The sequence below is a fragment of the Rissa tridactyla genome, chromosome 6, assembly GCF_028500815.1.
Source record: "Rissa tridactyla isolate bRisTri1 chromosome 6, bRisTri1.patW.cur.20221130, whole genome shotgun sequence".
NCBI classification, from domain to species: Eukaryota; Metazoa; Chordata; class Aves; order Charadriiformes; family Laridae; genus Rissa; species Rissa tridactyla.
Window position 1 is genome coordinate 64,172,459 of NC_071471.1, and position 25,062 is coordinate 64,197,520.

Sequence of the window (25,062 nt, forward strand, 5' to 3'; positions counted from 1 at the left end):
TATTTTCTTTATGCACTAAACTTCAGTATTATTTAATTGCCATAATAAAATGGGCAAGAGATTATTCTTTTAAATAAGACCACAATTATTATAGAATGATGCAGCTATTAAGATAATGTCTGAGAAGTAAAACTGCTGATTCTGGTCTGTTACAGTAATATACAACAGCAGTAGCGTAAAATGTATGCAGAATTTCTGGTAATAAATATCCAGCTACAGATGTTGCATTGAGAGACCATTAACTCCCATGGAGCTGGTGAGACTGTGGCTGCAAAGTATCCAAACAAAGGAGTGACATTTCTTATTTGGGTACAGAACATCTCCTTTTCAGCAAGTTTCCGTAAAGCTTTTTAAAGACTGCTTTCATTACTTCCCATCAAAGCCTTGAATGTCTTTTACATTCTTGTTTTCCTAATCCTTATAACTGCACAAGTTTGATACAGCAAAACACCATTTCGTTAAGGATCTAATAGCAGCAGCCATAGAAACTTTGCTCCACACGAAACATACCATACACAGGGCGTTGTAGCATCATTCTCCACAAAACCTGAGAGCTAATCTAAAACTTTCAATATGAATGAAAAAAGCACATGTTGTGATGTGCACTCCCATATTTTTGTACTAGTTACTTATGTGTTACTGTAAATAAACAAATTTCTATAATCTGCTGTGGTTGCCTAGATGCTAAGGTACTGACTACTGTAAAAGGTAGTCACAGGAATCTAAGACTGGGAAGGCATCCCAGAAAGTAACGTGCTGAATCCATGACCGACCTTTCATGTACTTTTACTCCATCACTATCTGACATCATCTCGTTGCTTTTTGGGAAATGGAACCACACTCTGCAGCCAACTTACTGTTTTATCATGCACAGATGAACTGCCATATCTCAAACTCTGAGTCTGCCACAAAATGCTCGGTTCTTCAGGGTTTATGAGGTCTTTTAAAATCTGGTCTATCACAGAAGTCTACACTAGTCAGTTTGAAATACACTGTGCAGCAGACTGAGAAGAAACGGCTCAGTTCCAGAATAGTAAGCTCTAAATACAGAGTGATGAATTCAGACAAGAAAAAGGAAAAAGGAAAAAGGAAAAAGGAAAAAGGAAAAAGGAAAAAGGAAAAAGGAAAAAGGAAAAAGGAAAAAAAGTCCGGGGAGAGAGCTTGTTCTGACCAAATTTGCAGTACAACTTCTACTTACTGCAACAGGCTCAATGCTCTGTCACTTTTTGATCTAAGGGGTTGCTCTAATACCTGAACTCAGACAGGTCATTTTGTGCTCTGGGAAATTTCTGAAAACTTTTACAGGTGTCATTTTGTAACGGTAGTTCCAGCATTGTGTACCAACCTCATTTTAACTGTCTTTTTATTGAACTACTGGGGGGGTGCCTGCTCCATTTTGAAGCCTCTATCACATTAGAAAAAAAATCTTTTCTAATTTTACAACACCTTGTTTACTGAAAACTGTTACAGACATTCCATGCTTTCAACAGACAGAATACTAGAAACAAAGGACACACAGGTAAAATGCTGCTTCTTTCAATATTTATGCAGCAAACGTCAGAGCTAAGAAAAGACAATTTCAGCGCTAATGAGGTTGCTGCTAGCAGGGCAGAAGTTATAGGACATGAAGAACCTGAATAATTAACAGTTTCTGGAAACGTTACCACTACATTTAGGGTCAGTCTCAGTAGAAGAAAATTCATCTACAGATCTCAATTTCATATATCTTAGTCTCTTTTATATTAGAAGCTAAACCACCTCTTCATGAGCCCCCTTTCACTCCCCCGCCAGCTGCTGGTGGGTCTGTAACTAAAATGCCTGGTCCCGCTAGATGGTGCTACATGAAAACATTCTTCATCACAGACTTCCAGAAAAACCAGATTGGGATTTCATTGAACAAGAGAGATCGTGAGTTAGAAACTTTTCAAAGCATTTCCCTTCCATTGCAATACAGAGGAAAGTCTCATGCTGTGTTTTCTCACTTTCTATGGTTAAAGTTTATAACTTTCTTGTAGCCCATTCCCTGTAATTAAGGTTTGTCTCCACTACTGGATTAATTTTGGTGGCTCTCGCACATCTCCCTTGCATGCCCAGAAATATTTCCTAGCTGAGTTTGGTGATTTTTTTTTTTAAAATCACGGTGAAGGGCAATTCTAGTGTAGAAGATTAAACTCAGGCTCCCCTTTTATTTAACACCACCACATACACACACTTTGGGAAGAGAACGCAGGTTAAATCACTCAAAGTCTGCAAATCCCTGCCATGACTAAACCCGTCACCTCCTTTGCTTTTTAAAGATGATGGTGACTGATGTATTATGTACCAAGGTTGTTGCCACTCAATTACCACAACACAAACACAAAGTAAGAGATCACTCCACCCCAATGGGCTTGTGTTCTCATTAGGGCAAGGGAAGGGAGGAGAAACAGGTACAAAGAGGTGAGGTAACTTGCCCAAGGTGACAGAAGTCAGCAGTAGCATTGGGTGGAAAACCCAGATCTTCTGAAAAGAAGGTGAGAGCCCTTCTGTTCCCAGAACAAATTTCTGTGGTCACCAAAGATTAATTGGATTGAAAATATGGGGTAAGAAAACCCCAAAGGTTTTTGCTTATCCCCAGAAAAAGCATAACAGCAGACAGCTTCCACCTTCCTGCTTTATCAGCTTCCAACACACTGCTTTGTCAGTGAGAAGCTTCCCCTTAACGATTAACAAATAGTTCACCTTCTCCGGGTGAGATTAGTTCCTCCTCTGTGACTAACAAGAGACTTGTGTTTGTAGAGAGTTTTGTGGAATGGGTCAGGCCTGTTGGAACTGCTCAGAGGTCACCAATGCATCTCACAGTGGGTTTAAACCAGATGTCAGCTGGATTCACTACCAATATAAACTTGAGGGGGGAAATTCTGTAATATTCTGACCTGTTAATCTCTTATCTTACTCCCCAGCTGAACAGTCTCCTGAATTTCCAGCTCATGTAACAATATAAAAGACTAATCCTATAAAACATTAAAGAACAAAGGAGAAAAACTGAGGCAGCTCTGATCTATTGGTGGGCAAAACATTTTGCTAAGAAAGCAGATTATCAGTCACTGATGTGGGCATCTTCAGACCATTGGTGCCTAAATGATTTAGTGTACTTTCTTTTTCCTCAGCTCATCTTCATACTCAATTCAGTTACAGTCAGTAAAGTCACTGAGATTGCAAGGAAGTAAACCCATTTCCATGTCCATTTAGATCTGCATTCAGGAAGTCTGAGTTACAGTCAGATGGTATTACATGCCAAAACCTGCTTCATGATCTGCACTGGAACCATGTAAATTATAATTCCAGGCATGGAAGTTCACCTGAGAAAACCGGGGGACCCTACAACCTGAAAGATATCTTTTAATACAAATTTAAGAGAATAAATTAATCATTTTTTTCTATCGTTTTGCAGAATACAAGCATCTTATTAAATGTCAGCAGTTTAAAATGTGAGGCAGCTATTTCCATAACACAACTAACCTGCTTTCCCAGGTGGAAGAACACTTTATTCTGACCTAGTTCACATTTTATCCAGTGTCTGGCAACGTGCTCCCTAAATATATTTCCCTTTAATACGTGTGAGAGAAAGCATCCCGCTGCTCTTAATCTACTGCCATAGAACAGTACACCACACTCCTGTGAATATTGGTGCTCCACGGCACACCACCAGGTTGGCTTTTGCCTCACATTCTGGACTTTGCTGTACCCGAAGAGTAGGACATCCATGTGAGTTACAAGAATGCACATACAGACAGCCTCCAAGCCTCCCCCCGGCCATTCCTCTGCCAGTGGCTGCTGTTAATGTAGGTGTTTAATTGTGCGGTTTCGCACATGAGGCATCATCATGATTGTTCCCATTAAACCCAGATCAAACAGACAAAAAGCACTGTGAACAGCAGCAGCAACAATATCTAGGAGTGTCAATTAGAAACTGTTTCAAAAGAGGATAGAAGCGAAGCAGGCTTTGAATAAAGCGTATAGCAGAATGAGTGGCTTGTCGGTTCATTACCTCTCCAAGACTCTGTCTCTCCTGTCTGTCCTCGTAGGCGGAAGTGTAGAATGGCTCATAAGTAATTAGGTCTGGACGTTCAATGTCATAAATGGCCTTGACTTTGGGAATGGCTGCTAAATCCTTGTAATCAAGGATTTCATTGTCTACTTTTGCCTGAAGGTCAAAGACAGAAGATAAATTAACTTACACAAATGCACTGGTAATTTCTGTTTTACACAATTTATGATTTTTGTGTATTTGTTGTCACGCTGTTGCTACGGAAAACCCTTTTTGGCACTCTGCATGCGAAGTAATTGCTTCTTGTTCTTCTCCAATAGGCCTCCTCTGCAAAAGCACACAGTGCTTTCTCAGTTTAGGAAAGAAAGACATGGCATATATAGATCTAACACAAAAGTTTATTTTCCCCAGTTGTGAGCTGGAAAATTCAGCTCTGCAAATGACTCATTTTGTGGCCTCAGGCAAGTACTTTCACCTTTCTGCTCTTGTTTTCCCATATATAAAATGTGTGATAAAATTAATTTAGTTTGCAGCTTACAGAGATTATGAGAGGATTCCATGCAGAAGACCACAGACAGAAATTCATATTACAATTGTGCACACGAGAGGAAATACAACTTATTACAAGGAAATAAAAAGGCAAGCAGGAATATTTGTCAGGACTCGGTATCCAAACTCCCAACTGAAATTATCGTACCGCATTCATCACTCAGCCTATACCCAAGCTTCTGACTAAGGCATATGCTGCTTACTACATAGTACTAATATTGACTACTTAGTATCTTGTCCACTAGATAGTTACCCACTAAAACTGCAAGGAGCTCTTGACTAGTTAAAAAGAGGAAGTAGGAAATCAGTTCCAAAGACAGCTGCACTCATTAGAAGGAGCTAGAAAGACGCCCTACTTACAGTTTAGATAGCGAATATATTTCCTTAAAAAATGTCATACATTCTTACCTATATTACAGAAACACAATTGATGATTAAAACTGAAAGATAATATTCAACTTGGTTTTCAACTCTTCTACTAGATATTTTATTTATTCGTAGTAGGCTGCACAAGGAAACAAGGCTGATCTGTTTCTACTCGCATTCAGTTCTGCTCTTCCTGAGTACTAGCACGTAGTATTTTCAGATTAAAGTGTATTTACCTTCCAAGCTCTCCTAACAACCATTGGTCTTGCTGGTTCTTACACGATGCCGTATATCAGAAACAATACAAAACATTTTTTGATAAATAAGTAAGGTTTGAAATAGTTCGGAAATTCATTTTCTAAAATAGCCTCAAATCTGTTTAGTTTTTACTCACCAGATATAATAAAATACCTTAAGCCAATTTAACCCTTAAAACACGTAGGTATATTAATGTACGTCATTTCTCTAATATTTTTACATTGTAATGAGCTGCAAATATGTCTGGATAATTCTTAATCCAATATAAATTACTGTAGATATTTCTGTAGACCCTGGTCTAGGCCATCATGTTGCCCTACAGACTGTGCTGTTGAGCAGCACTTAAATTTCATAGGCTACAGCTTATGAAGTTGATATTTCCAGCAGAATGGCAGTTCTCCAGCACATGCTCTGTGTTGTGATGTCTACAGTGTGAATATTTTTAATATAGCTAATTTTTGCTGTTGTTCTTGTTGAAATGCACTGAACAAGTAGTATTTAACTCAAACCCAGGACTCGACATTTGTAATTTTGGTAATTTTTCTGCATTACTATATATGTACCTGATAAGTTTCTGTATCTTACACTACCTTTTCACCTATATAAACATAAGGCTATCTATAAAACCAGTGATTGAGCATTATGCATTGGTAACAGAAAAGTATGTTTGCCCTGTAGTCTGCCTCTTCTTCCCAGCATACCTTCATCTTTGCTCCCCTAATAACGGCCTCTCTCTCACTAACTTGTCTGCCTGTGATTTTCTTCCTTAGCTGTTATCTTCCACTTCTGCCTCGGGTTTTGTGCAGGTTATCTGAGAGCATGTTTTAGTATGAGGCTAAAAGTTAAATGGACTTTCAAGGAACAGGACTCTTAAATGGAAGTGAGTTTTTGGAAGTGTAGGCTATATGCATGGAAATACAGCAAGTTTGAGAAGGCTGAGCTGTTAAGTTGTTCACCCAAGTACATCTGAGTTGATATTCTTCCCCCTTAGAACTGGGTTAGTACAGCCATAAAAGATGGTAATTTTTTGCTCCTATGAACTTCTCTGCCAAGAAAAAAAATGACCTCCCTCGACCTGCTGGCCACACTCTTCTTGATGCACCCCTTCTGTCCCTCTTCACATCACCAAGCGACTTCAAGAGATTTACTGTATCTTTCCAAGGGAAACATGACCTGGAAAAGGCCTACCCTGCTTATGAATTCTATAGTTATAAAAAATACACCTGTCATGACAAGAATGTTAACAATTTACCCACTCACTAGAATGAAGGCATTAGCATCAGTATAAAAGTTATTTCAGCGTGGAGTACTTCAAGTGCAAGCAAGGGATCAGCAGCTTTTTCATCAGAAGGAATACTTACATAGATAGTGTGGCCTGGAGAGCCAGGTATACTGGAACCTGGTCTGGAATAAATGCTTTCTGATGATGCTCTTGTAGGCTGAAAAACAAAAAGTAACTTATTAGAGCAACCTGAAGCCACTCACATTGGTAATTTTGGTTTTAAGTGAAGAAATCTGCATACATCTTGAAATTAATTGAATTTAGGAAAAAACGTCAACACAAATGCAAGCATTCTGGCAAATTTCACAATCTATCTGGTGAGTCAGGTGGGCTTTTTTTTTTTTTGGTAGGGGAAGGGGTGCTGTGAGAGGGGAAAAGAGGTTTTCTAAACCATACAATGTAAAAGACTGACAACAATAATGAACAAAACAAAACAACACCTGCCAGAGACACTGCAAGGAGCCATACAAAGTACAGTCCAGGATAGCCTTGCTGGTCATTTTGTCAAAACATTAGTTCACAAACAGCTAAAGGTATCAGCAGTTCAGCAGACGAAACTGTTGAGAGCACAGCACACACGTTATCGCTTTTCAGATGTTCAATCACTCGATTGCCATTATGAATACAGAACAGAATTCAGTCCTCCTAAGTAGAAGGACCAGAAATCCTTGGCTTGGAGCTGTTCCCTACATCTGCAGCACAACCTAGATGCAACATGAAAGCTAAAGCCTTGGTTGAAACATCATGATTCCCCATACTGCAAAAGTGCTGATGTTTAATGACAATGTCCTGCAAACTGAAATTCATGAGAGCAGTCACACCCCTACAGAGCAACTGAGAAGCTGTGAACAATTTTTGCTCCCTAATTGACTGCAAAGAACCAAATCCCATCACAAAGCAACGCATTAGCAAATGACTCTGATGACACTAGTGCACTGCGATACTTCAACGTCACTGAAAATAAAATCTTTGTACATAGTCCTTATCTTGTCAGCTTGTGACATTGAACTAAGGGACCTTCAGGCACATACTGAAGAGATACAAGGCTTGATAGCCTGGCTCGCTGATTTGTCTTAGGAAATATCTAGAGTGAACACAACAAGGCTACTGGACCTTTCTTTTCTCTCTCAGCATACATTTCCCGAAAGGATCCTTCAACAGGCCTTAGAGTCTCTCTACCTTTTATTTCATAGCCAGGAAATCTATTGGAACCATCCATATTAAAAACACTGAAGACTAGTCGCGGATGATCCAGCAGGCTTTATCTGATTTCATTTGTGGAAATGAAATCACCACATTCAGGGAGGGTCAGAGGAATAAAAGGCTTTGAACACGTTCCACTAAAAAACGTGAAGACTCAGATCAAACAGAGAGCAGATGTGGCCATGGCCTGACACAGTCACAAATCCTCTCCAGAGCATGTCTGAGAATACTTTCTCAGCTGGACCTTTATGTGTTTCTTTCCTTTTCTCTCTGTATCTGCAAATTCCTACATCCCAAAAGGGAACAGAAATTTCTCAGCTGCCCTTAAGCTCCTCCCATGATGCAATCAAAGAAAAAAAAAAAAAAATCAACAACAACCACTTGTTTCATGGAAACGTTACAAGAATTAAGCTGGAAAATCTGGCGGTTGTTGAGAAACACTTTATTCCCTTTATTCCCCCTTCCATTCTGCCATTTCACACCACTGTCTGAGCGGAGAGACATGTAACACGTTGCTGCAGTTGCTATGGAAAACAATTGTTTTCATTACAACATAGGGAACAGTATTAAGTAGTTGAGGTACTGTTAGGGGTGTTTCTGTTACATCTGGCTTTTGGCAGACATACTTTAAGAATTTTGTCTGCTCAATTCTCCCTGTTGTAGGAAACCAAGCGTTAGAGGCAGTTACGGCTTCTTCCCACCTGGCAGGCCTCTGGGTTGCTCTTTGCTCCGGATCTTTTATAATCACTTCAGAAAACAAGAAACTCTCAGCCTTCAGTCCACCTCCTTAGTCTCATCTGTTAATGTCACTGCTAAAAACCTTTCCAGCAAAGGGAAAATTCACCTGCATTTATCACTTCAGTGAATTTGTTTAATAAAGTTAGACACCTTAAGAAGATAGTTTCAAAGACATCCTGCTAACAGCTTTCTTTAGTGCTCTTAACCCCGGAGCACAGGAGCAGTTTTCAAACGGACTGGCAAGTTGTAGCATCTGTTCTTCATTTCCTCACTGCGTTTCTGCTCCAGGTTCCTCGTTACCATCCCATTAACACGGCCATGAGCCAGATACGACACCCTTTAAAACCAGTTTTCTATTTTCTGTAATTCTTCCTGCATACATAAATTTTACCTTCAGTCTATTGCAAAGCTCCACATTGCCTGGGCGGGACGCCGTCCTGCCAGCCACTGCCTGAGCACACACCGTTCCTCTCCTGAGCAGCTTAATCCAAGCAGACCTGGAACTTTGTGGCTCCTCTGTTTGCCCCCAGTCCCATATCTTGCTTAAGTTTACGACATACCCCTGAAGACAGTGCATGAAAAAGAGGACTTCTACATCTACTCACCCCTCCTGCCTCACTTTGCCCTGTTTCTTGTTTTGAATTACACAGGCTGTTTCCATCGCAGATGGCTATTTCCTACTCTGCTGCTCCCATATGGTCTGGAATCCTTCACAGCTTTGCACTTTCCCCTAAAGACAATTGCATTGCACTTAAAAACATTTGTGCTGCTTGCCTTAACAAACATACACTAAAGATTCCTTGATATAAGCTGTTCCTTTGGCATACTTTTAGTTGCTATGGTTGGCTCCTCTCCTAAGAGACCTGTAATACCTCCCGACTGAAAATCTGTGTCAGGGTATGGCTTTTATTAGAAAGTACATTACATCTTCATTAGCAGTCTAGAATCCCTGACCCTGTGCGCCACTGCTGTGACTTTATATCTCAAACAGGTGGCAAGAGACACACTGGAGGTCAAATTCTCTGTTGATGTAACTGCAATGGGGTGTAAATTTCACCCTAGAGGAGAGCCGATCACAGCACAGGTGAAACAGGAATAGCATCTACCCCTGATTTAACCTTTAACCTTCAGTGGAGATGTCATGCGAGCATATCTATCTTGCACACACTGTTGGAAGAAGACCAGTAAAGAAATTAGAGGAAACATCCTTTAATACTAATGCATTAATTTAAAAGTATTTCCTTCCACCACAATAGTCCTGTGACACTTGTTCTACCCAGCGACAAAATAAGTTAAGCTGCCTTACTTCTTCTACAAACAGAACTGGACCACACTTTATATGATTGGTCTTGTAGGATTCAAACAGAGCTTTTCATAATGCCACCTTTGTGCAGAGAAATTTAAAGCAAATTTCTATGAAGAACTACAACTAATGTTTTTTTCCTTTCTTGTGGTGCATGGCCTTTCTCCACATTTTCTGACAGTAGAAGAGTCATCTGTTTTTTTCTTTTCTCTTCCACCCAAATGGATGGAACAGTAGTAAATATATCAATACGGGATGTCTGTACCAGATACAGGAAGTCTATGAAGTACATGAAAAAACCAATAGAAATTCAGTCAATAGAAATTCATGCATATCATTAAAGGAGCTAGAGGAAAGACCCAGATCACAAAGCATCTATAGTATCTGCAAGACTTCTTAGTATTTCCCACTTTATCACAGACTTCTTATTTTTATGTTTTTTCTTTTCATTCCATGCATTTGTCTTCAGTGCAAAAGTTCCTTACCAACTTCATTTGCAGATGGGCAGAGGTAACACCAACTGTCATGCTCATCCTATTTGGTTCACTGTAAATTTCAATGCTCAATTATCGTATCACCCATGCATATGCCCCAAATTGATAAACTTGCTATTTTAATATTAGATTGCAAAGCTTAAGATGTTCATCTGCATTTACCTCAGTTTGTCATGTCATCATGCACGGCACACCATCTAAAGAAATAACTTCTTAAAAAAACAATAATTCACACTAGAGCCATTCACATCATCTAGATGCTGCTAGAATGTGGTGGCTCTGGCTTTCTCAAGTGCAGATGTTCAGAATCATGCTCTACAAAAACTTATAGATGCAGGCAACCAAATCAAAACTGATCCAAAGAACATCTGGCCAAACGGATGCACTATTGCTTAACAAAGGCATCGTCAGCGTTGTTTACAGTACCTGCCTTAGTTTTTTGATAGAGTTCATTATGCAAGGTGGTGATAATAGCTGCAGAGGAACGAATATGTTTTCACTTCATAACATTTAACATTATAGCTTAAGCAAATTCTCTAAACTTCAGAACCTACTTTGAGAGAAGCATGTTTATAAATAAACTAATAGAAGATTAAGATGTAATTTATTCTACTAGGCAGATAGATACAATTTTGCAATAGCAAGGAATTCGGTGTTCTCAGTACAACACTTGCCACTCTGACTACCTGCTTCATCTACTGCAAGGTTTTACTGTTATTTAGCACTTGCAACCAGGGTTCATTAAACACAGGCTTCCTATGGATTTCAGTAATTTTCAGCGGCCATATGTAAGAGCAATAAAACACCCTTAGTGTTAGAGCATTCATTAGTTAAACTGTCACTAGTTAAACTGTACCCTTCTCCTTGCATGTTTCCTTCAAATGCATGCATTCATTATTTCTCTGCCTAAAAAATCTACACATTGTATGCATCAAGACAAAACTAGTCATAAGGTTTACTTTAAATTCACACAGACACACATATTAATAGGTTACAACTAATCTTTCTTTCCTTTCTAGACAAAGGCCAGACAGGAGAATGAATTTTCAGCAGATAATCATTGAAGGCACATTGCTACCAAACAAACTTTTACAAGACTACTCATGCAAACATAGCCTTCACCAAGAGTAAGTTAAGTGGAAAGGAGAAGAAAGTAAAGTGAGAAGTCCAGAACATGCTGAATTCAACAGCAAACTTCTCAGAGAATTCACAGGATTTCACTCTGCAATTTTCAACCTACAATCTTCATGAAGATTCCAGCCCTTAGCTCATCTTTACAGCAACAGCAATGATAGTATCTTGGTGTCTACACTTGAAGCCAAAATCTGACTTGAATTACACTTTATATAATCAGCATGTAAATCTAAGCAGAATTTAATACTGACCAAATTTACACAAAAGGATATTCACCTGACCCTAAGCTATTTGTGTCCTGCACGGTCTACAAAACAAGAAAGAGACCATACCTTTATTTTGATATGTGCTGCTCCTATTTTGCCTTGCATATTTTTCTAATACATTGGATAGGATTTGTTTTTTTAATTCTAAGGCTCACAGATTTCAGCACCAGAAACTCAGACTCTTGCATACTAAGCTGAATGCAAAAAGCCACTACACTGGTCTAAAAGATGAGTGAAATGGTCCCACAGTTTGATGTTCTCAGACTCCAACATTTGATTCCATAAAGCCTAGGACTGCAGAGACACTGCCCTCCTTAGGGGCATTGGTAACCCATCTTTATAGCTGTATTTTCTTCATACATATTTCTGTAGAGAGGGCGGTGTTCAAGAGTGGCTAATGCACTGAAACATCCAAAGTTAACTGACGAATGTACTGTGCAGGACAAAGGGCACATGAACTCCCACTGAATCACAGCATTGGGTTCAACCATGTAACGCTATCCTGCGGACTGCATCTAACACAAACATCCCTGACTGATGATACGAATATGCCTACCTTGCAATTAGAGATGTGAAGGCAGCATGAGCAGACACAATGGAAATCCAGTGGCATGGACTCTTATCGGTCCGGCTGCCTACTGCTAGCCTGTACCAAGTCCACGCCAGTACATTCTTACTTCGTTATCAAATGAAAGCTACCTCAGGTGCGTCTGCATGCAGTACAGCCACATGTCCCCCCACAGCAGGCACAACTAATCAATAAGCACTGTCCTGAAGGAGAAGAAATGGAAGTGGGTAGCACTGTAAGGAACTCAAGGAAGTCTGAAAGTAGGAGGTCCAGAATCAAGAGGACAGGGAGGACCTCCTACCTCAGATGTGGATATGCCCTGGGTCAGAGAGAGGCAAATGCTCTCAGGCAGCACATAGAACATGTCCAAACCTGGAATTCTGTAAGTATATTCTCAACTAAAGTATTCATATGTAGTTGGTCAACACATATAAAAAAGTAACCGATTCAACTAATGGGATTTTTTTTCTCAAAAGCATGAGCCATTGTTCATGAAAAACTATTTCTTTTTAATCATCACTTTTCACCTTTTTCATTTGCTTCATATTTGCACTCTAATTTTTTGTTTTAGAAGACAAACTGCTTTCTGTAACACCAGAAGAACAATAATACAGGCCCCAAAAGCTCATCTGAATCTAAAAAAATTAATATTAAGCATTTAATTAAACAAAATAAAAAACGTGAGAATTAACAAACAACACTGCACCACATGATGCAAAATACAGCGTCAGTGCCCAAGGTGGCAAGTGATAGCAGGAAAGCTGTGTGGCGGAAGTAGTAGCAAGCGCAGCAAATGACAATAATGAAGAATCTTCTTAGTAAAGAAGACCATTATCAACACTATGAAAACACAACAGCAAACCTCTGCAGAGCGTGGCCTGCGAAGAACCAGACTCTTTGGATAAAAGAACTCAGATGAGGAATGCTGTCATGAAACACAAAAGGGAAAAAAGAGTGAAAAGGAAAGCAGTTGCTCTAGCTCAATGGTTAAGCTCTTTTTTTCAACCAAGTTACTAATACCTACTTGCTAGATAACACTGTGTGTTATATCATCTATGTTACTTACTAATCCCTGCAGAATCATGAACCACCAGACAGTTTAAAAAATCCTAAGCAATGTATATTTTTTAATATATATATGGTTGCTTTATTTTCTGCTTGTTTTGGCTTTGTAATCCTCCACAAATATCCAGTGGGAGGAAGATCTAAAATAACCATTGTTTTTACGAAGTCCCTTTCGGATCTTGACCAGCTAGATTGCTGATTAGTTTATATCACGATTCAGTTACTGAGAGACAACAGAACTTGCTGAAAACTTCTAAAGCAATTTCAATGATAAAAGGGTTTTTTGTTTTGTTTTGCTCTACGGGGAAAGGAAACCCAGCAGAGCAAAGAGGCCGTGTCACTGGCTTTTTGCAGAACCACCAGAAAATCTAGGCCTTACCCTGAAAGTGGCTATATCATGTATTTGTCAAGTCACAAACCAGATTCTGATTTTCACATCAGGTCTAAATGTATGTCATCAAGAAATTGAAAGTCAATCAAAGTACAGTTCATAATTTAGTGGTGACAAGTTCAAATAGCACACAGTTTCCCCAGTTTCACTTTTTCTGTACCTACCTGTTTGCTATTGCCTTCGAGTCAGCAGAATGAAACATGCGTCGAAGTCATTGAAGTGAACTCAAACTGACTTTAAAATAAGGTGTCTGACTTTGCACCAGAGTAGATAGAGACTACCTGTGATATGCAGTTGAAGCTAAAAATTCTCCATCCCTCCAGCTAGCTTCAGTACAGTGCATTTCTCAATGCCTTTTAAAGACATATTAAACCTCTGTAAAGAAACTCTCATCCAGGAACGAGGCGATCTTGGATAGCTGTGCCATAACATTTCTCAGATGTTCCCTTACTATGCATTCTTCCGCTTCACTTCATTTTCCTGTAAGAACTCACTTAGGCAAAGTCTTGCAGGTGGATGAATTAATTTACTTCATTCACTTCAATTAAAATTAGCTGAGGGGGAAAAAGACTGACACGCTTGAATGTGTGACAGAAAAAAAGGAAAATATTTGAAAAGGACTTTGGCCATTTCCATGGCGAATGGAAATAAGCCAACTAATTTATAAGGTCATCTGGAGAAGGTTTGTAAGGGCAGCAATGTAGTCAGAAGTGCTTTGATAAGACTCCTGGGTCCAAGTGAAAGGGAGGTATTGTACCCCAGTCATTCACTACAAAGCACAAATGTTCTGACACTGAAGAGGGCCAAAACACTGTCTTACATTCAAATCGTTAAATGAGGATGAAAATCCAGTCTGGCAGAATTTTCCATTTTCTTATAGAAAGTCAGGACAGAAAAATGTGAAATGCTGGATGGTACCTACAGTGATGCTTGGCCGTGACAGATCCCATGCCCATCTAGGGCCATTTATACTTCTGTATGATCAGTACAGCCCACACTAACATGAACTCTGCTCAACAAGAATTTATCTGCACATTACCTACGATCTTAGTAAATTCTCTGCGGGGATGTTTTACAGACCAGTGCACCTGAACAAATTCTAAAGGAAGTATCTCCATGTCAGCACCTCTTAGTTTCCTTGTCTGAAAGACATTTTCTTCATATACATTCTCTAATAGTCATATCCAGAAAAATTACGAAAGTTTGAAGGACTGAGACATCAAAAAGACCAAATTGTCCAGAAGATGAATTAGTGAATTAATCAGCTTAGAATTGCCTCGTGCATGTAAATGCAGGCTCCACCATATATCAGTGCAGCATTATTGCCATCAAGGATTTGATCCAGAAAGTTTTCCTGGATATACTGAGGTGGCTCCAAGGGTAACTGCTCTTGGCATTCAAATTTGGATCACTTTAGGCTGAGGTTTATCTGGATGGCACAGGAAGAAGAGTCCATATTGTCTAAATGCTGTAAATAACCATGCAGAACAGGGGATAACTATAGAGCAATTATACAGATGTGCAAAAATATTAAAATAGATTGTAGCATTTGCCATGTTCACATTTTCTCCTTAAGAGTCTCTCTCACAATAACTGAGATATGAAATGAAGTGTTTTAGTGACTTTGCCATGTCTGCATGTCAGGAAATGATACTCTTTTTAAGGCAGTGCACTGAGACAGGCATGTGAATGTGGTGAGCCCAAAAATCAGAGCAATACCTCTGAAGTGCCTCCACTGTTTATTCTGCCAGAGTGGTGTCAGCTATGCAAAAAAAAAAAACAACACATGGGGAAAAGTCACCCTCTTAAAAACATCATTCAGTTATTTTGTGGGCAAAATATCTGGTGTATCATGGCCACAAATTCAGCTTACCCGTAGCTTATCTTCAGTCTTAGTGGATTGCTTACAGTCGGGATGCCAGACAGTGGAACCTGAGCGAAATAAAAAAAAAAAAAAAAAAAAAAAAAATCTTTATTCGGAGTAAAGCAGGTGACTTCTGGTCACAACAAATCAGTTACTAAAGAGAATCCCTTCATTGCATCAGATGGTGAATCTGTATGAACTATGCAAGTAATTAACTTTCAATTCTAGCTCATCACAAATACAAGTGAAACAAAAAAAATAATATTCAAATCCTTGGCCCATCTACAGCAGTCTTTTCTTGAGGCTGTCAAAGCATTTTGCACACATTCTTAATAAAAACTCGAGCAGCCTCAAACAGCAAGTTAGCAAGCACCAGTCAGAGGAACTGAAAGACAGAGGGTTCCTCTGGGCCACGGTTACCTGATCTGTTCTCCCCTTATGTACTGCATAAAAAGGAAGTTCAGATTCTAAGTCCATTAATACGCGGAAAATCCTACGACTTCCTTGAGCAATAGGTGTCATATTCAGTTACTGTAAAGTATTACTCAGACAACTTCTCCCCTACACTTATGCAAAATGCAACAGGAAAAGCAGAATTAGAAAATTCACAACACAGCAGTCAGGGCGGTATCTCACCCACTGCACTAAGGTGGAGAGGCCAGTACGGGGCAGGTGGTACAAAGCAGCATGTGAAAGAGCCTCTCTGCAGATCAGCGTGTACCGTACTTGCCATTGGCACACACATAATTTCTACCCCTGGCTCTGCAAGGTCAGCAGCATGTGTTGCACTGGCATTTCCACAGGGCATATTCCAGCTACACATCCTACTAAAAAAGGCAAAGTCTCTGCTGTTTGTGTCCCAAAACATGGGATTCTCTCTTATGCTGTAAAAATAGAAATATCCAGCTGTCCCCAAGGGCCAAGCAGTGTCAGGGGCAAGGGGCACTTCCATCACATTTCAATTCTACCTTGGAACAGAGTGTAAACTGCGGTCACTACTGGGAAGCTGCTGGCAGGTATCAGCCAAGTTGAAATGGAGCAGAAGCTAATGCTGACTTTTAACACAGACGGCAGCTGCAGTCAAATTCAAACCCCATTCCAGTCACTGCAACGCCAATACAGAGCCTTGTCTGTCTGCAGGGGGGAACATCACCTCTTCACTCTGTCCGCAAAGAAACCAAACGGAGCCAAGTCCAGGACTCCTGCTGGTGACTATTAGCTCAAGTGCAGCCAGAGGAAACCCCACCCTCAGAGCCCAGGAGAGGTACGGGTCAGGGCCCCTGGAAATTTTGTTCTAATGAGCCCTTGCATGGCTCAGTACAGGAGTGAAGACCAGCAGGAATGATTTCACTTCCCAGCAGCACACAGTATAATCATCATCAGGACACTGGAGAGAACGCTGTGATTCCGGATCAGGGGTCTGAGATGTTTGGCTTTGAGTCTCAGCCGAGGAAGAAGAAACTGTGCGTTTGGCAGGGGGAAAGGATCAGACAACAGGGAGAAGTGAACCAACAGCCTTCTGTGTAAACAAACAGCAGCCTCAGAGCCAGGACCCCACAGGGCCTGCGAGATCAGGAGAGAAGCATGCCCTGTGCGTTCGCTTAGGAGGTCAGACAGATCCAAGCTCTCAGGAGGACGGGAGTTCATGTTACAAGGCTGATGAACTAAAACTCAGAAGGTTTAGGTTCAGTTCTGAAAAATTCAGCTGTGAGCTTCCTGTGCGACGCTGAGAAAAAGTGATCTCTCTTCCTCTGTACCTCAGTTCTTTTCTATTAAACCACCCCCACCGTCAAAGAAAAAGCTGTCACTGCACTTTCAGGCAGTATTTAGCACAAAGTGACACAATTTTAGGCGCACCTCAGGAGAAGGCTGGATCTGCTGAAAGTGAACAAGAAATGCAAGGGAGTCTGGATATCATTTTCATGGTGAAACTTAGCTAAGTATTATAGGTTTTTTTTGTTTTTTGTTTGTTTGTTTGTTTTTTGGGGTTTTTTGCCACAAAATGATAAGAGGTTTGAAATACATGAAATTTAAAAACCAAAATCAGATAAAGGAGGCTTAAGAAGTTAAATGTAAATATTTGTCATGATCTTGAACCCTGAGCCACCTAAAAACTGTAGATTTTATTCATCCAAACATATCAATATATTTTTAAATGCTTGGAACAGTGCAAATTCTCAAGCTACGTCGCTGCACTTTTTCCTACCGGATTCATCAAATCATGGTTATTCCCATCCTTAACATATGTTTGTTTGCTCACTTGGCAGACACCAACCAACATGTTCATTTATTCAGCTTTTTACTTCGTACATACCATCGTTTCAACATACAGCTCTCTAAAAATCAGTAACTTGGGCTATTATTTACACATTGAATAAGGATGGAAGCCTGTGTGAGAAGGAAGTGAAGCATCCCTCTAAATGCTGAGCAACATCCTAGCTCAGCACCAGTCTTCTGGGGCAGTCCATACAGTAATAGGAAGTCAATGGGAAAGAGAAAGTTTCTGATGCTGCTTCCTCTTCATTGTCCTGTGTTGGAGCAGGGCAAAGCCAGAGTGCTTTTGCTAGCACTATTAAAACCATCTTTAACATAGAAAGCTCCAAAATAGATAGCTGGTTTTTACCATGTTCTCCTTTTGCAGGTTTTCCACACATTTCTAACACAAGTAGCTAGCACAAGCCTGCTAGGCTTCTCTGTTATACAAAGCAATACCAACACAGTACTTTCAAGTCTTGTGGAGAGGACAATTCGAAGTGAGATGGAAGCTGCCCATTTTCATTTATTTTATCAATAATGGGATTTTGGTTCTAGCCTTAGTGCTGTGGTTTTGTATTTTTATTTCAGAGAAATGCTTGGAATGCTTTTATTCTGCACCCTAGGGTAAACGATTTGGATGGAGTCAGGATATACATTTCAACTAACAACTTTGCACAGGAAAGGCTTTTAGGTCCCTTACACTTGCAAACATGCTGAATTCAGCAAGGAAAGCTTTGGCAGGACAGTCTGGACCACACTCAGCAATAACATTATTCAGGCAGAAAACAGCTTGTGAACAAGAAAGCAATGCAACTTGGGCTGCTCCTCCTCTGAGACAGAGTGAGCATGAAGAACGTCAATTCACAACCACAGAAAGGGAGATACAGCCAAGAAGAGAATGATGGCAGATCGAGGAGACAGGTGTCTCTCCTCTCCTCTTTCATATCACCTGAACTTGGCCAGGAGAAAATCTAGCCTTGTTTACGTAGAAGCAATGCTTTCTGTCTTATTTGGATCTGCAGAAATTTACACCACAGCCTGAACTCCAACTCTCTGCTAGACTGGTGCAAATGGCATCAGTTGCAAATAGCTGTTATTAATAACAGCGAAGGATGAACTGATGCTCACCTTTAACTCTGCCTGTACTTTATCATCCTATGATGAGAGCAAACTAAGAAGGTTACCAGTTGTCAGATGCTGTAACTGCTGCTTTCAAATTAGTCTTTCCAATTTGCCACCAGAAAGCAGCACTTCCTACCCAGCCCTCTTTCAGCCTCTCTTGCTCTTGCACTGCAGAGCTGCTACACAATTTGAGATCCAGTTCTGCACACAACTGGAATAAGATGACTAAGGTGTAAGGTCGGTGAGAGATGAGAGAGATGGACTGCTAGGGAGGACAAACTACAAAATAACATAAGTAAGCTTCAAAGGAATTCCTTAATATTGTCTTATTTTGGAATTCATCCAGAATGAATTTCTCAGGATTGCAGGATTCATCCAGAGGGAATTTCTCAGGATTGTGGCTGTCATCACACTTTCACTTTTTTCCCCCCATTCTTTTACAGTCCTTTCAGGTATATCAAGCAAGTTTTCTAACATAAACACAATACACAAAATCCCAATATGTATCTGCCTTTTTCACTTTGATTTCTGGCTTGCAAAAATAGGTATTATAAGTCTTTCTACCAACATTAATACTACAGCTAGAGTTAACCTTAACCTTAAGAGTTAACGTGCTACCTTCTGGGAGAGCAGGTAGAATTCAGATCAAGGATACTTTTCCATGAAAGAAAAGAGCACGTTCTTTTTTATGTGAAAAGATTATGAAAAAAAACCATGCCCAGCAATACCTGGGAGTGTAATACTGTTAATAAGAAACAGGACATGAAAATGAACATAAAGAAATGACTATAGAAAGACATAAAAATAAAGGGAATAAAAAGAGAGATGTGACTAGATAAAAAGGAAATAGGCAAGGCAAGCAAATATGATTTAAGAACTGGAGGAGACAATTTGTCAATGTACATGGGGAATGAGATCTACATGATTCAAAACAAGCTCACTGCAGTTTTTGGAAGTTTTCCCATTGCCTTTTACAGTTTGGAGTGTGGTCCAGAAAAGCAGAGAAACTGATCAGCAGAACTCAGGGGAAATGCTCTAACTTTGTCTGGTATCTCATATACCAGCCTGTGTGCTAAGCTATCTGTGAGATGCCAAATTCAGAGGCAGACTAATAAATTTCATTTTTGCTACTCAGCTTTTGAAAAAACCGGTCTGCCGCAGCTAGGCTGCAGAGTCACTGCAAAGCCACCATTAGGACCACCCACTAGGGTGAAACGGTATCAAGTGAAAAAGCATGAGAACGCTGTAATGAAGACAGGATGGCTAAAGTCCTCCTTGCCCATATTACAAGGAGATGGTTTATAAACTCCTGAGGTCTGTGACAGAAAAATTACAAAGTCCATTTTTCTTGTTTTGGAGTGGAGACATCCTTACCTTGCAGATACATTTCTTCTCCTTCTGTGAACATTTGGTTGCACCTGCTGCATCGTGCACAGCTTGGATGATAATGCTTGTCACCGGCCTGAACAAAAATAAAAAAGGGAAATGAGGGATCAGTACATTGCACTGCTTTGTGAGTACTCATTATTTGCCGACAGACCGCTGCCATTTTTCTTCTAGTTCACCTGTATGATACAACATTGCCTTCATGATGTGACAAGAGCTACAAGAATCCAAGATCTGCCACACTGCTTCAGTTCAGAGGTCTATCTAGTCCGGTATCCTGTCCTCAACAGGCGCCAGCAGCGACTACTTGGGATAAAGGGAATGGACAACACAGAACACCTCTTCACACCTTCCCATTCAAGTAATCAAGATTTCGTCACTAGAGGATACATCATAATCTAACTATTCTCCATGATTTGCCCAACACCTTCTTAAATCTCCATCTAGACAGACTAAGGCAATGAATGTCACACTGCAGTCAGATATTTGTGTAAAACTGCTGCCTCCTCATTTTCTCAAACATATTTTCTCAGTGGCTCCATTGTTATGGATGAATTTAGACAATGAACAACAGTTTTCAACCTGCCATTTCATTCCTTGCCCTTCTACAGGTAAAGCCGCACCATTTAATTTTGACATTCTCATTTGTTCCTGCTTTAGTAGTGTAGTACCTTAGTAGTGTAGTAGTGTAGGGAAGGTTGGGAAAGGTAGCTATTCATAGAGACAGTGGTGTTTGTGGACATGACTATCAATCATCTTTCATTATCACTAAGAACAATTCCCACCCAGGAATTTCAGCAATACGAGGCCAGAGAAGAGGACTCAGTGTGCTGTTAGTTTACCCACACACTCACTCTTCAGTTGCAAAAAACCTGCACTTCTCTTACTCAGATAATGCCTTTGCTGTTGATTCCTGCTCCTTAGAGGGCAGCGTCAGCCAAACAGGGAGACTAATCTGATTTGCTATTTTTTGCACAGCAGATTTAGACTTACCAGGCAAAAAAGGGGCTCTGGTAAAGGGAAGAATGAAAGGTCACGACAAGATGTGCCTATTCAAGGAAGAAAAGCTAATGAAGGAGGAAACAGGGAACTGATGCTTGACTTGCAGCAACAAAACCAATATTGAACTGAGAAGGAAAAACACAGTTAAAGCTCACTCTCTTTCTATCGTTTTCATTACTGACTGTCCTCTCTGTCTCTGACTCTCTCTAGCAATTATTTAACCCCCGAGGTGTCCCATCAGTTCCATTCAAGACTGGAATTTAAGAAAAAGAAAATTAAGAAACTCCAAACGTGTGTGAAATGTAACGCTGGCATCAAACCACAGCTATTTTGATCTTGAATGCAGACATACAAAGAACAAGTACTTGTGTGTGTATATATATATATATGCAGCTTAGGGCTGTGAATATTGAACAGGGTTCAAATGTAGATCACAAATTCAGATAGCTCAGTACTCAGCAGAAGCTGACATCCTTTTCTGCACTTTCTGCTTCACGCAAACAATATTGTACATGCAGAGGAACAGCAACTTTATCTGCGTTCAGTAAAAAAAAAAATCCCAACTTTTGAGCATTCTTGAAGTTCTTCAGCAGAGTGGGGCCCACAAAGCTGCTTGTCACAAGTGATTTCAGGCGTATTTGATTTGAAGATGATGGCAAATCTGATGTCCTGGGAACTGCTCCCAGTTAATGAGATATAAAAAATTCCTAAGAAGGCTGAATCACTGCCAGAAAGGACCTTCTCCAAACAGGAAGACAATAACTGAAAAACAGATTTGAAATAATAAAACAGGAGTCTTTTCTGGGCTCTGCCTGTCTCATCCAACTAAGGAATATCTCTGCAGTGTAACTGTGCCACTGCTTAACAGAGCTCAAATTTCTGGTACTCTTCTGTTACGCTACTGTCAAGAGAATAGAGTTTCAATGACGTACACATGTCTGTTCAAAACAGCCAGAGAGACCGATTTCAAGTTTACTGAATCTTTCCCCAAGGCTGAAACAACTGGCCAAATTTTAGCCTAGCATGAGTGATGATGAATGAACACCACACCCCAGATAACACAAGCTTGCTAGGTCAAAGTACTAACACATCCTGCACTGGAGATGGAGAGGTTTTGGGGAGTTACATACCACAGCAGTTGTAGTTGCTGCTGAACACTTCCAAACCAATTCCATGAGTTTTTCACCTCAGTAATGTTTCTATGACTCGGGAGCAGAAGCCTTCCTTTAGTGGGTATCCACTGGAAAACAATCTGCATCTCAACTAGCTCAGGGCTAATCTTGCCATGCCTGACTTGCTATGATCATCTGAGGAAACTGGTTGCTAAAAATCAGTCATTTATAATGTATTAGGAAAACCATTTGGATCTGCAAGGGGATGAAATATTCACACTTTTTACACATCTGCTCTTGCCCAGCTCTCAGGCTACTAAACCGTCATTCAATATGTCCGATGCAGCTTCCTGTAATCTTATGCTACTGTGCTGTGGGCTGTAAGGTTTATATCTCAATCCCGTTGGCAGTAACACATTACATTAATTCAGTGCACATTTGCCTAGAACATTCTTCAGCCAAGGTGCAAGAGGGTTAACGCCACTTGTCTTCTCACTATGGCTAGCTTTCCTTACCCCTTCTCAAATTCACTTCATATCCAGAAATCCTTTACAGTTAGCTTTGCTACACAAGGACTTCTCATATGGCATCTTGCACCCTGCCAGCAGCAACAAATCACTTTCTTGTTCAAAATACAGCTATGCAGCCACCAGGTTTTGATCCATCATATTGCTTATGATCCCTTCTGAATTATTTCAGCTCTGGTTGAGGCCTTCAAGAAAATCCAAACCATCAAATGCAAACGATGACTCATATCTTAGAGGACTGTCCCTAAACTAAGTTTGAATAAGCTGAATAAGTTGCTGTAAACAGCCTGGTTTTGCTTAGCTAGAAGTGCTAAAACTAACCAAAATAATACTGAACAGTATTACTCTTACTTTGCATACAAATTCGTAAATGGAATTTAATGAATTGACAGCAATTTCTTGTCAAATGAACCATTCTGTGATTCTGTGATTAAACCTACGTGTTACTGTCACTGCCTATAAATTCTCTGTTCAATCAACTGGCAATTGCATTTGCAGTAGAAGCAAAGAACATCAGTCATCAATTTAAAACAATATACAATCTCTTCTGACTTTCCTATTTATCTTCTACCCACACTGACAAATCTAAAATAGGTTCTTAGATTAAATCCCATTTGAACACAGTAGACAGAAATATTTAGATTTAAAAAAAAAAAGTAGTATACACTCATTTACCAAACTCTTCCAGAGCCTTAGAATTGCGGAATGAAGGAACAGTGGCCAAATGTATATTATAAGTGTTGATATTAATTTAAATATATAGATGTTAAATTTGAGTAGCTTTCCATGGTTCTGTAAGTCTCACTGATTTGCAGATGACAAGCGATATATGCATTCTATTTATTTTCTGTATACTACTAAATATATATACTATACCCAATATGTATTGTATATGCATATTCATGTACAGAAAATAGGTTTTAATGTTATTTTAGATAGTATTCAGGTTCTATTTATTCTGATAATTTCAAGACTTTAGCAACACTGAGCTTCCATTTCCCAGTCTACAAAGAACGTTAAGTAACATTTAATGTCCTTCATAAAATACTTCGGAGAAGCACTACCAAGGAAAACCATTACAGAAATGTATTCCTCATGACCAGTTCAGAGAATAAAACCATGTAATCACCTCTCCTCTAGGGCTTACATGTGATGGTTGGAGGCACAGTAACGAGGATTCATGGATGATGGGCTACATAGGGGAGCTGGCGGTGTATACTCTGCAGAGGACATGTCCCAAGTAACATAAGCAAAAGTACAAGCTCTCTTATGTATTATAACATTACCAAGGCCTATTATAATAGTTGATAATGAGAAAACAAATTTTTCATAGATCACCTTTTCGGATGCAGCAGCTATCAATTTTCAGCCTTCTTCCAGCCGACTATTCTCTCAAATGACTTCAACTCGGACATACAAATCCTCCTGACTAAACCAGCCTGCAATGCCATTTTAAAAAGCACTGTGTACCGTTTACAGAGGGCTTTGAAGGCTCCCTCTAACGGCGGGTAATAACCTTGTACAATTATCCGGAATGAGAAAGGTTGCCAAACATGGCCATTGCATTACACACTGCCTGCATCAAACTTAAAGAGAACTCTCACAGTTTAAAAGCTAAACCGAAAGGCTGGGTGGTAGGGAGGTATTTGAAGCACCAGTTAAACACAACGCACTGAGCTCCTGTACAAGCCCTTCTCATACCGCTGGTGCTCCAACCTCTTCACAATGTTCACAACACTCATCTGGCTTCACTATATCAAGACTCCTTTGGGGACCTCTGGAAGCCAAAACTGTACCGTTACTTGTAGGTGTCAAGGAAGGCAATGATGGGTATCGCAAGAACGATTCCAACCCGGCAGCTACAAATAAAGCAGCATGCAAGCTGATACAACCTGCCCCAGAAACCCAGCATAAAAAACAGCACCTGCATTGAGCACACTTACAGTTTTAACCCCATGGCAACAGTACTTCAAAAGCCAAGGACTGACTCCATCCCCTCTGTCCCCACTTTCCACAAGACTAACTTTTATTCTCTGAGTGCTTGTAGAGCTCTAGTCTGATTAAATAAATGTTTTCCTCTTTGGTGAATGTGAGAGCTTAAGATTTCCTATTACTCATGCCTTCAGTTCTGTCCTTCCTTCCAGAA

General features: G+C 40.0%; 1 protein-coding gene across 28 annotated transcripts in view; it reads right to left on the bottom strand.

Moving 5' to 3' along the window:
* Positions 1 to 25,062, bottom strand: part of ABLIM1 (actin binding LIM protein 1) — a 225,983-nt gene that overhangs the window by 36,029 nt on the left and 164,892 nt on the right. For 22 of the 28 annotated variants that reach the window (XM_054205889.1, XM_054205884.1, XM_054205885.1 and 19 more), the window contains 6 exons: positions 20,264 to 20,351; positions 15,521 to 15,579; positions 13,054 to 13,116; positions 10,650 to 10,697; positions 6,565 to 6,642; positions 4,031 to 4,186 (listed from right to left, as the gene is read on the bottom strand). In XM_054205889.1, the coding sequence (XP_054061864.1) occupies positions 4,031 to 4,186; positions 6,565 to 6,642; positions 10,650 to 10,697; positions 13,054 to 13,116; positions 15,521 to 15,579; positions 20,264 to 20,351 (492 nt within the window). The remainder of the gene's footprint in view (positions 1 to 4,030; positions 4,187 to 6,564; positions 6,643 to 10,649; positions 10,698 to 13,053; positions 13,117 to 15,520; positions 15,580 to 20,263; positions 20,352 to 25,062) is intronic. The other 6 variants (XM_054205890.1, XM_054205867.1, XM_054205865.1 and 3 more) reach the window with 2 other exon arrangements.